This window comes from Bos grunniens, chromosome 3 (assembly GCF_055505025.1).
Source record: "Bos grunniens cultivar Pamir isolate PY7600 chromosome 3, Bosgru_T2T1.0, whole genome shotgun sequence".
NCBI classification, from domain to species: Eukaryota; Metazoa; Chordata; class Mammalia; order Artiodactyla; family Bovidae; genus Bos; species Bos grunniens.
The window spans coordinates 6755100-6771593 of NC_141167.1; the positions used below are offsets into that span (position 1 = coordinate 6755100).

Here is a 16494-nt window from a genome sequence, read left to right on the forward strand (position 1 = left end):
CCCAGGGATCAGACTCAAGTTTCCCATGTCTCCTGCACTGCAGGCAGACTCTTTACCCGCTGAGTCATTGGGGAAGCCCTCACTACTCCCAAACTGTGCCTCATCAGAGGCCTTCCAGGCTGTCCCGGTCTACACTCACTCCTTCCCCTAAGGTCACAGTTTTCTTAGTTCTCCTCACAGCCCTTACCTCCATCTGACCTGCAATGAACGCTGATCACGGTTATTGGCCCTTTCCCCACTAGCATGTGGGCTGCATGGGGACAGAGGCTACACTCCAGGCAGTATCTCTTAGTAACCCCTTTCCCCTGCCCTTCCAGAATCTTCTCAGGATTTCCCCTCCACCTTGGGGTCCCTTCTCAGAGCCCCCCATACACAACCATACTCGGAGTCCCATCACCCAACAGGCTCCATTCTCCTTTCTCCAATTCGTTCTTGGTCCACCTCGTGGCAGTGCAGGGCATGGCGTTAGGAATGGCTGGGGCTACTAGCGGCTGCAGGGACCTGCTGACCGACGGAGGGGAGGTGTCGGGGCTAAAACTAGTCTTGGTGGATGTGGACAGGTGACCTGAGACTACCCGGAGGAGTGGGGGCTCAGTGACTACGAAGTAAACAGCCTCGTTTGCTAGGACTGCATGACAGTCGGGTAGAGACCAAGGCAGGAATGGACCACAGACAAAATTGCCCTCTTCTTGGGAAATCGGAGCACGGCTGTTTCCGATGTAGTCTTTCTTCTGGGTGTTACATCCTCGAAGTGTTAGTCGCTCAGTTGTGTCCGACTCCTTGCAACCCCATGGACTGTAGCCCACCAGGCTCCTCTGTCCACGGGGGTTCTCCAGGCAAGAATACTGGAGTGGGTTGCCATTCCCTTTTCCAGGGGATCTTCCCCACCTGGGTCTCGCACACTGTGGGCAGATTCTATACCATCTGAGCCACCAGGGAAGTCCTAGGTCCTCAAAGACAACTACAAATACCATAACTTTCATGCCAACTATTACCATTCTCAATGTCAAAATCAACATCGTAAAGGACTGGAAATTTTATCTGAGCATCTTGGACCAGCTTAGAGAATATTCAGTAAAAACAGGATTAAGTCATTCATATTCAGACTAGTAGTGCTCAATTCTGGACATGGACAAGCAAAGAAAGAGCAGGACTAAGTTCTCCTCATTTGCGACCCCGTGGACTATACTGTCCATGGAATTCTCTAGGCCAGAATACTGGAGTGGGTAGCCATTCCCTTCTCCAGCGGATCTTCCTGACCCAGGAATCAAACCCAGGTCTCCTGCGTTGCAGGCAGGTTCTTTACCAGCTGAGCCATCAGGGAAACGACTTTCACTTACCTGATATAATCCAGGTGTGACAGGGATTTTTCCCTGTAAGAGCAAACCCCTCGTGCCTCCAGCTTTTCCACTAACAGTAGTTATCTGAGAATACGGGACCTAGAGGAATGCCGGCTGCCCTAACAGTGAACCCCACAGCCTCAGAGGCCAGGAGGTAAACTCTGGTTTGAAGGGGTCATTTGAGGACCTGTGTCCTCATTTAGGTCCCTGGAGTTCTTTCTGCTCAATTGGGAGAGCAGACGGGGTGCCCAGAAGGTTCGACAGGCCAGGCTGATGCCACCTATGGGTGGAGTCACTTGGCCACACCCACTTGAAGGGAGGCTGGGAAACACGAGATGGTGATATGGTTGGATGGCATCACTGACTCAGTGGACATGAGTTTGAGCAAACTCTGGGAGTTGGTAATGGACAGGGAGGCCTGGTGTACTGCAGTCCATGGGGTCGCAAAGAGTCGGACACGGCTGAGCGAACTGAACTGAACTGAGAAACACTTGAGCTGTTTGCTCAGGAAGGAAGTGGGTTTCAGTGAACCGAGTGGTCCTGTCCAGAGTAGCTTCCCATTGTAAAGATTCACCTCCCGCTGCCCCTCTGGCTTTTGCTTAAACTGAGCAGAGACCCTGCAGACAGATCCAGCTGGATTTCTTCCCCATCCTCCTAAGCAGACCACCGCCAAGGCCTCAGTATAGGGGGCCAGGCTGTGGGTTGAGCTGTTTTTCAAGGTCTGCTGGAAGTCCCATCCCCCAGCCTGTGAATGTGGCCTTGCTTGGAAATAAGGTCATTAAAGATCAGTGGCTCAGATGGTAAAGAATCTGCCTGCAATGCAGGAGACTTGAGTTTGTTACCTGAGTCGGGAAGTCACCCCGGAGAAGGGAATGGTTACCCATTCCAGTACGCTTGCCTGGAGAATCCCATGGTCAGAGGAGCCTGGCGGGCTACAGTCCATGGGGTCACAGAGTCGGACACGACTGAGCAACTAACACACACACACACACACACACAGAAGATCGAGTTAAGATGAGGTCACACTTGATTCGGGTGGGCCCTCTCCCATAACTGGGGTCCTTAAAGAGAGGTTTGGACAGGCACAGGGGGACGGCCATGGGACGTCCTGATCTTGGACTTCTGGCCTTGAGATCTGTGAGAAGACGGCACTCTGTGACAGCAGCTCCGGGCTAAAACCGCCACCTCTGCCGCTAGCCTGTGTATGTCAGGGGCCTCGCTGAGCCCCTTCTCAACTGCAAAATGGTGCAAGGTTCTGGCTGGCGGGGCTGGACTTGACAAATGCTGAGGGGTGATGAGGAGGGCAGAGGTGCGCTCAGAGGCTCTTGCCTGTTCAGCACACCCCAGGCCCAGGGAGGGGTCAGCCTCTGGTGGTCCCTGTGCCCCCTCAATGCTGCAGGCACCCTGTTCCCCTGGTCTGGCCTGGCTGGTGCCTGCTTACCCCTTGACCTTGGGCTCAAGTCACTTCTAAAGGAGGCTGGCCTCCTCCCCACCCTCCCCACCACCTCCAGGTGGGGCTGGGCTCCATCGCTTGCCCCCACCCCATTCCGTTCTCTCCCTGAGCTACATGGTATTCCGAAAGCGAGGTGAGGGCAGGGCCTCTGGGAGTCTGTCTTGCTCTAACCTGATGTCCACGCTCAGCTGTGTACGGTGGGTGTGGGATTGGCCAATTCCAGGTGCAAAAGACCGAGAAAAAGGCAAGCCATCTGCACCTTTGGGTACTCTGGGCCACACTTGATTCCCATTAGTCAGTAATGGCTGAGATTCCTATATTCCAAGAGCAATTAAATCAGCAGCAAGAAAACAAGAGCCTCACTAACCCAAATGTCACCCTGCCATCTATGTCATGTCCCCTTGACCATGGCGGGAGGCAGAGGGGGAAACGGGACATGGCTCTGTGCATAGATACACTAGGCTTTGTGCTTTATTTAAAGTCTGGTTGGGTACAGAAAAACACGCACACACAGTTAAGTTAAAATATCCAAAGAAAATTTACTGCAACTTTCATACAATTGAATTTGTGCTACAAGACACGTTGCATAGGAAACTATTTAAAGCCCCTGAGGAAAAAAATCTCCATATTTAAGGTGCGACTGGTTTTGTTTCTTCTTTGGGGAAAAGTGAGAGATGCTCTCTGGGAAGACTGAAGGCAGAGAGTGGAGCGCAGAATGTAAGATGATTTCGTGGGATGATGGGGAGGGGAATCGTGGGGTGTCTCGGTTTTTGCAGCATAAAATCTGTAATGTTTTTTGTTGTTGTTGTTGTTGTTGTTGTTTTCTAGCTGTGGGTTTTCTGAATTGGAATCAATAGCTGTAGAAGAATGTTTTAGCCCAATAAGGGATTTACATGGATTATACTAAGTAATTAACGCGCTTCCAGCAAGCAGATTTAGAGAATGAGATTCCGGAATCCCAGATGGTGCATCGCTCCTGTAAGCACGGCGCGTGTCCCGGCACCTTCCCGGGCATCGACTCTATTGATCTTCCAGATGTTTCTTCTCGCCCATCCCTCACTTTCTTCCGAGATGATGTAACCACACGCGACTGCAGAATTCAGCCCAGCAAGGTGATCTCCAGCTATCAAGCCATCAAGGCAACCGTCAGCCAAGGCTCAGATTTTACGTGAGAACATTTTCAGACAATGGTCACCCTGCTCAGATAATCTTCATGCTCTTTTTGTCTTTAAAGATTTCCCTATGCTCTTTATTTCCAAGGAAAGGAGAGACAGACAGACAAGGAGGGGAGAAGGGCTCCATTTCAGGTGAAGTGGAGTTTGGCAAATGCCAGCAGGCGTCTCTGGACATCAGCATAGGGTGTGCTTGTGGTGATGTGCTCTCTGTGCCCAGAAGAGAGGCTGTAAGCTCTGCAGCAAGCATTCCCTGCCCCCGGGAGAGGCTGGGCGAGGCCTCTCAGAGCTGCAGGGACCACTTGGCTCCGGGTGGCGAAGGGCACACAGGCAGGGGCTCAGAAAGTCTTCCCCTGTGTCATGGCCGATACTTCCTGCAACACAAGGCCAGGGTCGGAAGGTAATAAAAACAGGAGGGAAGAGTAGGACCAGGACAGCCTCAGAAAGAACGGGCGGGCACCGACTGGACTCGTTTACTGAGACACCACGTTTCTATTTGATTTCTTTTTCACAAGTACACAGCCAAGAAGGTCTGGCACTTGAGCAAGTGTCTTCCCGTGCTCAGTGGTGAAATTCAAAGTGTGTCCGACAACCAGAAACGCTCCCACAACCCTTAAATACATATATACATCTGTCACATAATTTAAAAAGGTCTTCATAGAACATAAAAACCTCAACACTATCTGATCCTAAGAAGTGTTTTCTTCTTTTAATTTAGGGTCCAGTAAAAAATTAGATAACCACCTTTCTGGTACGCCCTACCCCCATACTTTAAAAAAAAAACAAAAACTGATTTTAAATTTAAATTTATACTTAACAAATAGAAACCTATTTGATTGGCAACTACCTGCAGTAGAAATTCCCTTCGGGCCTCCCCCACGATGGAGAAGGCAGGTGGAACATCATATGTGTGCTTGGTCCTGGGTGAGGGTCCAGTGGGGAGGGCCCCTGGGTCTGTCTGAGCAGCTGACCCTCCCTCCCTCCCCAGTGCCATGTGCCCGCCCGGGCATCTGGGGCAGACGGAGGGTCCGTGCCCCAGAGCAGCAGGAGGTCGGGGACCTGTTCAAATCACGAAGTCATCATGGTCCACGGGACTGAAGGCGGAGGCCCGCAGGATGTCCAGGGAGTTCACCAGGATCAGGGTCCCCGTGAGGTGCTTCCAGCGCTTGGTGATGGGGTTCTTCATCTTGTCCAGGCCGATGTGCAGTTCCTGGATGACATCCCGGTAGCTGTCCCCAATCTGGTGGCTCCAGGTGAGGAGAAAGTCGTAGGCGGGCTTCCACATGGCCTGGATGGTGCGGTCGTCCAAAACCAAGAGAGAGAGCAGAGATTAGGAGACAGTGAGAGAGCTGGTCCGAGTTACCTCTCCTAGTACCAGCATCATGAACCCCAAAGCAGTCGACCCTGTCCTGGGCTAGCACATTTCAGAGGGAAGAAGGCACTTTGCGTGAGAGCAGGTGGGCAGTGCTGAGAGTCAATTCCTAGGTAGGTTGATAAGAAGTCCAGGGTCCCCGAGAAAGAGAGAGGGGTCTGAGGCTCTCTAGGAGAAAAGGACAAACTTTTTTTTTCCTACTTTGCTTTGTCTTAGTCAATATAACAAAGTATCCTGCTCAAGTTCATGTTTCTTCCTAACAAGAACCCTCTGACTAATCTTGTTATCTTAAGATGTTTATTGTGGGAGTGGGTCTGGTTAAGGCCTTGCTGTTGTCAGCTCTCGTCTTAACCTGGGAGTGGGTCTGGTAAAAGTATATATGGCCTTGGTAAGACTAGTGAGTGGGGGACGCTCTTAGTCCCCCTTCTGAAGTCTATGTCAGAAGATTCCTCTGTCCTTTTCATACTTTAATAAAACTTTGCTATACAAAAGCTCCTGAGTGATCAAGCCTGGTGCCTGGTCCCTAAATCATCTTCTTCGGAGATCATGAATCCAACACCGTTCACTGTAAGCTATCAGTACCACGTACTGGCCAAGCCAACAGAAGGGGCCTCTTTCCTTCCAACCCCATAGCACTTTCCATTTATTTAGAAACTCGCCACGTCAATAAAGGATGCCCTTATCCTGGGGACTTCCTGCTTCCTAGGTCTTGAGAGCCTTTCTGTCTTTCCAGAAGCTTAAAGTGACCTCCACAAAACAAGTGAGAAAACAGACTCTCTGAGCAGGGACCCAACCAGCCTTGGCTGAAGCCGGCAACATACAAGGATCTGTCCACCCCTCCCTGTGTGGGGCAGAGCCCCATCATCCTGCGTCCTCCAATCGGGCCAAAGGTAATTTAAGATCAGGATCAGCAAGGGACTGGCAGTTCCGAGGATGCCGTTCCAATGTCCCACCTGAGAGCAGAGCAGCCTCACCACCACCCAGGGCCTGGCTGCCAACTAAGGATCCCGATAAGGATGGACATGCTCCCTCTCATCGAGAGCCTCCTCTGCATTGAGCACTTGCCTTCACACTTCATCATCTGTCCTCCTAAAAATGCTCTAATGTAGACGCTGTCACCACTGCATTTGACAGGTGGAGGGAAGGGCAGCCGGGCTCACCTCGCTGTCCACCACCCCGTTCCTGTCCCGGTGGGGAGACTCGTACGCGTCCATCTGCTGCTTGGACACCTTGGCGAGCTTCTCGGCCAGCTCCCGCCAGCGCTGCGCCACCTCGACCGCCGTGGTCAGGAGCACGAAGTCTTGGATGAGTCTGACCACCAGGCCCTGGCAGTCCATCTTCAGTAAGGCCTGAGGAGGAAGGGGCGGGGATGAGGCAGGGCTGAGGGCAGGCTCTGGGATCCCAGGAAGCTGGCCCTGCAGAGACCACGTGCTGGCTCCCTGGATGCTGTGTGGCCTGAGCAAACCCTCTGCTGGAACCCACGATCGCAGGATGTACTGGGCCCCCCGCCTGCACATCCTCGCCCTCCTGTAAATCACGCAGGGTCTTTGCAGATGGAACCAGATATCCTGTGGCCCTGGTGGAATGGGGTGCCTGCCCCTCTTCCAATGACTGGTGTCCTTATGCGGAGAGAAACAGACACGCAGAGAAAGAGGGAAGACTGGAGGTAGGGACAGGGTGATGCAACCGCAGCACTGGAGCCCCCAGGAGCTGGGAGAGCGGCACGACAGACCCCCGCAGAGCCCCCAGAGAAGCCAGCCCTGCGACAGCCCCAGAACAGAGGCAGGATGAACCTCAACTGCTTGGAGCCTCCCAGCCTGCGGTCCTTCCACTCGGTAGCCCGGGACACGGACGGGTGGGGTGGGTGAGATGACGGCTGTTCGTGTATTCCCACTGCCACTGGGGAAACTGGAGAAGTGATGCGCTTGACCCAGACGGCCAGTGCAGGACGGCCAGGGCGCAGAGCAGGACAAGCTGCCGTCAGCGGGTGGGGAGCCTGACTCACAGAAGAGGCGCGAGCAGGGGGTTCAGATTGGGACCTGGCGTGCAGAGCAAGATCTGGGACCCTTGGGTTCTGGAGACACACGAAAGGCTGGGATACAGGGAGGCTGAGAGAGGCCAAACCATCAAGAGTCTCCAGAATCGATGGGACCCCCACCCTTGTCACAACTGTGAGAGATGAGCAACGTGTCTCTGCACAGGGCTAACTAACCGTGGAGGGACTGGGGGGTCAGGAGGAGAGAAGTGTTGTCAGCTGGGAAGGAGGCAACGGGCAGATTCCCAGGCCACGTCCCCGCGTGACCCGGACAGCATGTGGCCCCACCTTGGATGTCATCCCCCACCCAGGTGAGGGGCTGGCCCATCGGGGCAGGCTTTTAACACAGGGCTTGCTGCTCTGGGGTTCTGTGCAGCCCAGGCTGGAGGCGCGGTTCACACTAATGTTTCTGGCTTAAAGAAATGAAGCCACATCAGTATCACAAACCCACAGGTCTACTGTCCCCACACGTCACCCCAAGCCACACGGACGTCTGCTGGGTGTCGGGCTGTGGGCCCCACGGAGCCGGCACAGAGTGTGTGACTGTGGGCGGCCAGGATGCAGCCCTGGCAGGAGGAGAAGACTCGGTGAGGACCAGACCCACCTGGGCCATGGAGCCAAGGCTCACCCCAACCTCATTCACCCAGCAGATCCCTAGATTACAGCCTAACAGCTGCAGAAGGGAGCCTCCGGGGCCCCAGCGATGGGGTCTGAGATGCCCTGGTGCCCTCGGACATCGAGGATGCGACTGAAGAGACGCTGAGACCAGGCCCTGCCTCCTTTCTGTCCCTGAACGCTCTGTCCAAGCACCTGAGGCTGTAACTTCAAGGCTCCACAGAAAAAGTGCTAAAAACATCAAGACACCTACCAGCCAACCCCTCCCCAGCTGAGCCAAACACATCTTTCTCTTCAAACATTTTGTGAAGCTGCAGGCAGCCTGGCATCCTAGCAAGGTCAGTCTGCTGGGCTGCTACTTGAAAAAACGCAGCTATTTTAGACTGAGCGTTCTCATTGAAGTACATTTATTTGGGGGAACTTAACAAAATGAATGGATGGTGACTTTGGGCAAAGGGGCTCCCTGAATGTATAAGCATCTCAATCTTTACCTTTAAAACACAAGCTCATTCTGAGGCTGTCCAGGGTCCAAAGGCTTAGCAACTGGCTTTAAGGTGGGAAACCAGAAGGGAGGACCATGTGGTCCTTTTCTGATTTTTGTCTTTATAAACAAACTGCCATCACTGAGTCCTTCCGGTGAGCTGGGCACGGGGCTCATCTACTCCCCAGAAGCCCCATGGAGAGAAGCCAAGCTCACCCCAGTTTGCAGATAAAGTTGAGAGGACAGGGGTCCAGTGTTGGAGCTGGTCTGGCCTCCAGGCAGCCTGTGCCCGGCTCCCACTCACTGTGTGGGCTGCGTGGTGTCTGATTTATAGACCCCGTAGACACTGGGTGACTTGTCCAGGATCCCATAGCTCGAGGGGACAGGAGTGCTGCGTGGTGTCTGATTTATAGACCTCGTAGACGCTGGGTGGCCTGTCCAGGGCCCCACAGCTTGAGGGGAGGCAAGTAAGACTTCCCGGCGCTCAGGCCAATGACTTGCCAGCTCTGTGGGCACCACGTGACTTCAGGACCCGTGCATGAGGCTTCAGCGCGATGATTCAGACATTTCAGAAACTGGTCTCTTTGAACTTAGATATCTTCAAGTGACATTGTTTGAAGAAAATTAAATGTTTACTAGATTTGTACTGCAGAACCTGGTATGGGGAGGATGTGTGATATATTGGTAGAATTCAGGATTTAAATTCTTTTGCTTGAATAATAATAATAATAATAATAATAAAAAAAAAACAAGGTCCTACTGTACAGCTCAGGGAACTAGAGCAAATACTCTCTGATAAACCATAAGAAATATGAAAAAGAATGTCTCTCTATATATGTATAACTGAATCACTTTGCTGTGCAGCAGAAATTAACACAACACTGTAAATCAACTATATTTGAATAATAAAAAAAGTAAAAAAAAAACTTTTGGCGTGGTGTGGTTTGAGCCCAGATGCACAGCGGAGGCAGGGCCCCTGCTAGCCACGCCTGCTGTTCTGAGAAGGAGCCGGCCGACCCCCCGTGACAACGGTCCCTCCCAGGCTTCCGCATAGCGTCCCGGCAGCGCGTGTGTGCTCAGCTGCCTGGCTCCGCAAGCGGCCTGTTTTCCAGGTAACAGAACACCCAGAGTCCCCTGCTTCTGCTTCGGGGATCCCTGGTGGGGGTGATCAAAGCTGCTCTCTCCTCAGGGTACAGCGCACAGGGACAAAGGTCCTGAGAAGCTCAGCCCCTCTCTCTGGCCTCTGAGCAGCTACAGCTGCCCACACCATCTTCAAGGGGTAGTTCTTACATTTTCCCCCCACCCCGAAGGATGCATTTTGGGTGCTCACCAAATCTCAGAAATAAAATTTTCTCAGCTGCAGGGGTCTGGTTCTGGAACCTTTTCCCTGTGGCACCTCTTTAATTTCTGCACACACAAGTTAACACAGGTAATAGCAGAGAACAGAACACACCCAATGAAACAAAGCACAAAACCGGCCCCAGCTTGACTCTCAGTAGCTGGAGTGACCGTGCCTTAGGTCAGGGTGGCCAAGCTTGCTCTGTAGGGCCAGACAGGATCTGTTTTTGGCTCTGCAGGCAGGGGGTCTCTGCCTTGGCTGCGTGACTGCGGTGGGGCGAGAGAGTAGCACAGACAGCACTTGAACGAGTGGACAGGGCTGCGTTCCAGTAAAACTTCCCTTAGGAAAACAGGTGGCCCTCGGGCCAGGGTGCCAATCCCCGTTTGAAAAGACATTCTTATGAGAATACGACAAAGCATCATTCTGCGGTATGCTCATTCCAAGCTTCCATTCCAGAGGTTCAAACACCAGAAGGGCGGTCACCATGGCAACCCTGCTCCTCCCTGTGTCAGTGCCCTTGGGGCTTCGGGACCACCTGGCAGGAAAGAGCCCAGAAACCTCCATAAGTGCACAGCTGGTAGGTAGCTGCATCCGCTTCTCGGGGAGAAGGTGGTTTTGCTCCCTTTTCAGAGAATTCCTTCATCCCAACCTTTCCAGCCCCAACTCTCCCTGATCTCAACACTCCCCTCATTTCCATTCGCTTCTCCAGGTTCTCAGTGTTGATTTCCCCTACAACCTTACTCCTAAAACCACCACCTGCCTAGACTTGTATTCTTACAGCAACTTTCTCTTTTTTCAGAGAAACTCCAAGAGCCCACAGCATCCTTCCCTCTAGCTCCTGGACTCCCACCGCCACCACCCGTGACTCCTGGTCACCCACCCTGACGGCTTCGCTCCTGGTGGCCCCAGGACCAGTTCTGATTGCTGGCTTAGGCCCCTTCAGGGGAGGCCGCCCTGCCCACAGCCTGGTTCCTCCTGTAGTTCCAGCCAACTCTCGCTCCTTCCCTCCCAGCCCGGAGGACAGACTTGCCGCTCCCTCAGGGTGTAACCCCCAGAGTCAAGAATAATCTCTTACACTGAAAGAGTGTTGCTAAATGAAGACACTTCCAGTTCTTACAGAGCTAGGTTCCTGAGGGTTCTGTCTGCCACCCTCCATACACACGCACACACACACACACGAGATGGCCATCACCCAAATCTTCACAGTCCTCGAGTATGAGCCAAACCCTTCCCTCCACTCACTGTAGTCGCCACGTCCTGGAACAAATACACAGCAGTGTTTCCCACCTGGATTTTCAACCACACTCAGAAAACTCTTCCCCAGACCCACAAAGTGTGTCAAAAGCAGCATTAATGCCTTAAAAACAGAAGGACACACTCTGTCATTTCTTACTCTCACGCGTGCTGCATGTTCAGTCACTCAGACGTGTCCAACTCTTTCGCGACCTCCTGGATTGTAGCCTGCCAGTCTCCTCTGTCCATGGGATTTCCCAGGCAAGAATAGTGCAGTGGGTTGTCATTTCCTTCTCCAGGGGATCTTCTTGACCCAGGGATCGAATTCATATCTCCTGCATCGGCAGGTGGGTTCTTTACCCCTGAGCCACCTGTGGAAGCCCTCTCACCCTCAAAAAACAAAACTAAATCCCAGATGTGGGAACCCAAGGGTCAAAAAGGCGAGAAGGGTGCACACCCATCAGCAGGGGCCATTCAGTCCGGTCACTGCAGAGACAGAGATGGACACCAGTGGGCTTTTAAATCATCCCCCGTCACTCTCAGGCCTTGCTCGCCTCAATGTGACCCCGCTGCCATGGCCAACGCTGGCTCCTCCTTCTCTGCAGGGTGCCTGCAGCTGGCAGAATGTTGTCACGAAATGGAAGGGACAAGCCTGCAGAGTCACGGGGCTGGGACTTTCCTCGGAGCAGTGTTGGTAATGGTGAGATCAGGCACCACCGCCTTCTTGGAGATAGAGGACCAGAGCATCTGCCCAGCTGGGGGTGGCAGCTCCGCACAGACCCAGAGCCGCCTGCTCACGTGCTCCAGGGGGAGGAGCTGACCACAGACAGTGCAGGGCAAACCCAGGGAACGGAGGAAGACCCATGGTGTCTACCCTGCAGACCGCTAACACAGGCTGCTTTGGAAGACGGGCCCGGAGTGGGGGCTTTCTGCTGCTGTTTCTCAGGACTGGCAAATAACAATGCAAGAAGAGCATCCGCCGTCTTCACAAACAGAAATGCCAATGAGGACTATCTTCATTTTGGAAAAAAACCAAACCTGGGATGAGCCACAGCAGCGGGCCAGGCCCAGGACCCCGGGGGACTCTGAAGGTCGGCATGGCTGTGCAGGTGGCCTGGGAACTGCCCCTCTGGGCCACAGCACAGACCCGGGGCCATCCGACCCCCACGCAGCATGGCAGGATGGAGAGAAAGCCCAGGGCTGCCTCGCTGGCTGCCCGCCTTCTTGCCAAGGTGGGCCAGGTCTGAAGGCTAAGAGTGGGGCAGGGGTGGGGGGGCACTGACTGTCAGCCATGTGGCTCGGAGGCTGGGAGGTGACAAGGCACAACAACACACCTGGGTGGGTCCCCAAGGAGAAGCACACACCTGGGTCCCCTTCCCGTCCCCTGAAACACTTACCCCATCCCCTGGCCCAATGCTCAAGGAAGAAAGCACGAGCGTCATCCAGCCTGGGCCAGCCCCACCGTCAGCACGTGGCCATCTAGACTCAGCCCAGCCTCTGGCCTCCCCTGGCCTCTGGTGCTACCCCACTCCCTCCCCCCCTGCACCCAACAGCCCCTCTCTGCTGGGTGGGCCGCGGCCCATCCCCCGTGTCAGCCCCTCTCTGCTGGGTGGGCCACGGCCCACCCCCCGTGTCAGCCCTCCCCCCACACTTGCCTTTCCCTGGCCCACTCACGTCAAGGGGATCTTTTCTTCAGGGCCCATCACTGATCTGTCCTGCACTCCTGTGGGTGTTCACTCCGCATCTCCCTCAAGGAAAGGTGCAACACCCTACCCTCAAATAAGGGCACAGCAGACACCAGAGACATGTTTCAGGAACATGGAGTACCAACTCCCGCCCTGGACGGGGCAGCTCTTCCCAGCTCTGTTAGAAGCTGCGGCCATACGCCTGCCACCAGCTCCCCCTGGCCTGTTTCTGACAACAGAACTTGACTTCAGAAGCTCTTCAAGTATGTGGTGCCTATTCCAGGATCTTCCTAAGCCACAAGTCCTGCCAGCCAAGCGATCGTCCGGGGGGTTCATTCAATGCTCTCTCATGCCTGGGGATGCTCCGCGAGCTCCATCCGTCCTGGCTACCCTCCTCGGGGTCAGCGTCTCACCTCCCCCCAGGGGGGTTCACTCAATGCTCTCTCATGCCTGGGGATGCTCCGTGAGCCCCGTCCGTCCTGGCTACCCTCCTCGGGGTCAGCGTCTCACCTCCCCCCACTCTATTGATGGTCGGGGTGGCGGTAGCATCACCGTGTTGGACAGCCATCGTTTGTCACAGACAGGCAGGGCCTCTGCTGGAGAGCTGGGCAGGCCGGGGACAGAGGGGTGCTTTCCACGGTGGTCACACCGTGCGGGTGAGACAGGGCTGCAGAAACAGCCGGAGACCGTAGTTACATAAGGTGCTGCTGGGCCAGCTCTGATATTGAACAGATGCACGAAAATGGCGAAAGAGCAAGTGGAACCAGAGAACAGAAACACACCTGACCTCAGGAGACTGCGTCCAGGTCAGATCCTCAGCCTGCGTGACTCATTCATTCGCTCACTCCTCATTCACTCACGTATTCACTCATTCATCGAATGTCTGGGTGTTTCCTGCGTGCCAGCATGGCTTCCCTCGTGGAGTTCATATCCAATTAGCCTAATGATAAGGACCGTGAATACGAGTGAACAAGAGCATTCCGGATTTGAGAAAGCACCATGAGGACGAAGCCACAATAACCCAGGGAGCCTGGCGCAGGGACCCAGAGGCGCCAGGTCGCTTCATCGAGGGCGGCAGGAAAGGTCTGGCAAGGACATCTGAGCCGGGACCTGAAGGACATAAAACGCAGCCACGTGAAACTGGAGTGGAGAGAATTCCAGGCAGAGGGAACAGCACATGCAGAGGCCCGGGCAGGGGCAGCCAGGTGTATCCAAGACACGGAGAAACGGCCACCGGTACAGCTGGTGTGCAGCGGCAGGTACGACCCCCAGCGGTGGGCCCCGCGGGGCCGGACAACTCAGTCCTTGGTTCCTTTATCCTTCTCATCTGCCTGCAAATTTACTGTCTGAAAACCTTCACCACTTTTAATTCATTCAATCACTGCTTCCAAACCAAGGAGTCATAACTGAACAGAAAGCTACCTTCAAAACGAGAGGGGTGGGGAAGAGGTGGTCTGCCTGGGACAGGGCTGGAGAGAGGGGGGTGGGTGAAATCAGCCACCGAGGCCACAGGAAGCCTGACCGCCCAGTGATTTGTTAAGTCCCTGGAAATAAAACACCTGGTTTCCAGCGACTCCCCAGACACGCTGGGATAAATCAGCCTGTAGTTTCTAGAAGTTTGGCCAACCATTCAAACCTGCCAGCCCACAAGATGAGGCGATAGGAGAGGAGCCGGGGAGGGGCGGGAGAGGGGAAACACTGCTAAACCAGTTCCACTGCGGCACCACAAATCCAACCTTGTCCCGGCGCCACGCTCCTGCGAAGGTCAGGTTTCATTTCCTCCTTGCCTGGGAGTCCTGGTGGGTGTGGGGCTGGCAGGGGATGGGGGGAGGACCGAGTTGCACACGGAACCCCTCTCCCCTCCCGACTAACCCAAGGAAGCTTCCCGAAAAACCCGCTCTCAGGGCAAGCTCCCCAAGTTGAACAAAAAGATGAAAAGAAATGAAATGGAAGTTGGAAGTTGAGCGCCACCTCCTCAGTCCGCCCAGGTTCATTCATCCTGCCCCATTCAAGGTGAGCGATTTCCAGCTGTGAGGAAGGAACAATTAAATACCCTTCATGGTTCATGAATGCACATCATTCCACCATCATGGAGAATCCCTGCTGGTGGCTCTCTCCCGCCCCCCTGTACGGGGTCCATCCACGAGGGCACCATGAAACTCAGGCTGGACACAAACTGCGAGAATTGATCTCACAGGTGGGCTGGCGGGATGAGCCCTGAAGGGGGGCCCTGGCTCCTTGCTGTGCAGGACCCCCATCCAGGGCCTGGGCAGGTTCCTCTGTTGCCCATCCCCCTCACCTCGTCCCCACCCCTGTTGCCATGACAACGGGCTTCCTCCCCACTGAAGCTGCCATCAGTGATGGATGCCCTCAGTGACCTCCTGGTTGCCACCTCCAGGTCTGGTGTCCCTCCCGTGGGCAAAGTCAGGCTCTTATCCCGTTCCGTGTGTCTGGCACTTTGTATTACTGTGGGGCTACTGTCAAGGGGTCTTTCTTGATGCCTTGCTTCCTGTTAGGCTGCCGTTCACGCTCCCTGCAGCAGGGGCCATGCCCCCGAGGACATACCCCTTCTGCGTCCCCCAGCCCCAGAGGGCAGCACGGGATGTGAATGCAACACTTCCATCCACACACACACCCTCACACCCACACAAACAGGCCGGGCCCATCCATTCCAACAGGCACACACTCAGAATGGCAGGTGCTGGGGGAAGGAGGGGAGTTGAGGTGGCAGAAATGCAGGGGCGCTGGGAGTCATACCTTACAGGGCTTAGGAGGTGAAAAGGGCTGAGTGGAATGGGCAGAACGAGGGGGAAAAAAAGGCTATGACCGAGTCACGGGCTTCCCACGGGAACAAAAACCAGTGGCGTGTTCGTATCGGGGGACGGGCAAGGGAACTGAGTCGGCTTCTGTTACACAAAGAATCAACAGAATGTCTGCTGGCATTAATTCAATCAGCAATGCCCAAAAGGCATCAAGCTTCTCCCAGGTAACTGCACTGGCAGTTAGAGTGACCAGTGCAGAGCCCGGGCCTGTTGGAAGCTGTGAATGGGTAAGGAAGGTGCTTTCCGGTTGGTTTATAAGCTCTAACCAGCAGGGGGGGCTCTAACTGCCCCCCCTCTTTACTTAGGATTCCAGTTCCCAGCTGTGCTGGCAAAACAGAGGCGGTCCTCACTTGTTTCCTGAAGGAAATCAACCCTGAATGTTCACTGGAAGGACTGATGTTGAAGCCCCAAGAATACTTTGGCCACCTGATGTGAAGAGCCGGCTCACTGGAAAAGACCCTGATGCTAGGAAAGATTAAGGGCAGGAGAAGAACGGGACGACAGAGGATGTGATGGTTGGATGGCATCATCGACTCGATGGACATGAGTTTGAGCAAGCTCCGGGAGATAGTGAAGAACGAGGAAGCCTGGGGTGCTGCAGTCCATGGGAGTGGCAGACAGTTGGGAGTGGCAGACAGTTGGATGTGACAACCACTGAACAACAACAATAACAACCACAACGTCACCCCAAATCAAACAGAAGCAAAAAGGAGGAAGAGGAAATGATACTGAGGAGGGCAGAACCTTCAGGTAAGGCCCAGAGAGAAAAATTCACATTGTGATCAAGTCAGACTTTGGGGCAGTGGTTCACCAAACCTTCACGTCACAGGTCCCACTGGATCTGACGAAAGGATGGATCTCCTCCCAGGAGATCTAAACAGGAGCGGGTGGACACAGGGCCCCCTTGTGCCCCAACCCCCGCAGCGGCAGGGGGAGATGCATTCTGG

General features: G+C 54.4%; 1 protein-coding gene and 1 long non-coding RNA gene across 7 annotated transcripts in view; one reads left to right on the forward strand and one right to left on the reverse strand.

The window, feature by feature from the left end:
* Positions 1-3312: 3312 nt before the first annotated feature.
* Positions 3313-16494, reverse strand: part of SH3BP4 (SH3 domain binding protein 4) — a 98399-nt gene continuing 85217 nt past the window's right edge. For all 6 annotated transcript variants that reach the window (XM_086376864.1, XM_086376873.1, XM_086376881.1 and 3 more), the window contains 2 exons: positions 6498-6686; positions 3313-5253 (listed from right to left, as the gene is read on the reverse strand). In XM_086376864.1, the coding sequence (XP_086232990.1) occupies positions 5029-5253; positions 6498-6686 (414 nt within the window). In that variant the 3' untranslated portion in view covers positions 3313-5028. The remainder of the gene's footprint in view (positions 5254-6497; positions 6687-16494) is intronic.
* LOC147374901 (uncharacterized) lies at positions 10607-16256 on the forward strand. Its single transcript, XR_015155044.1, has 2 exons — positions 10607-13984; positions 15853-16256. It is a non-coding gene; the product is annotated as an uncharacterized LOC147374901 (long non-coding RNA).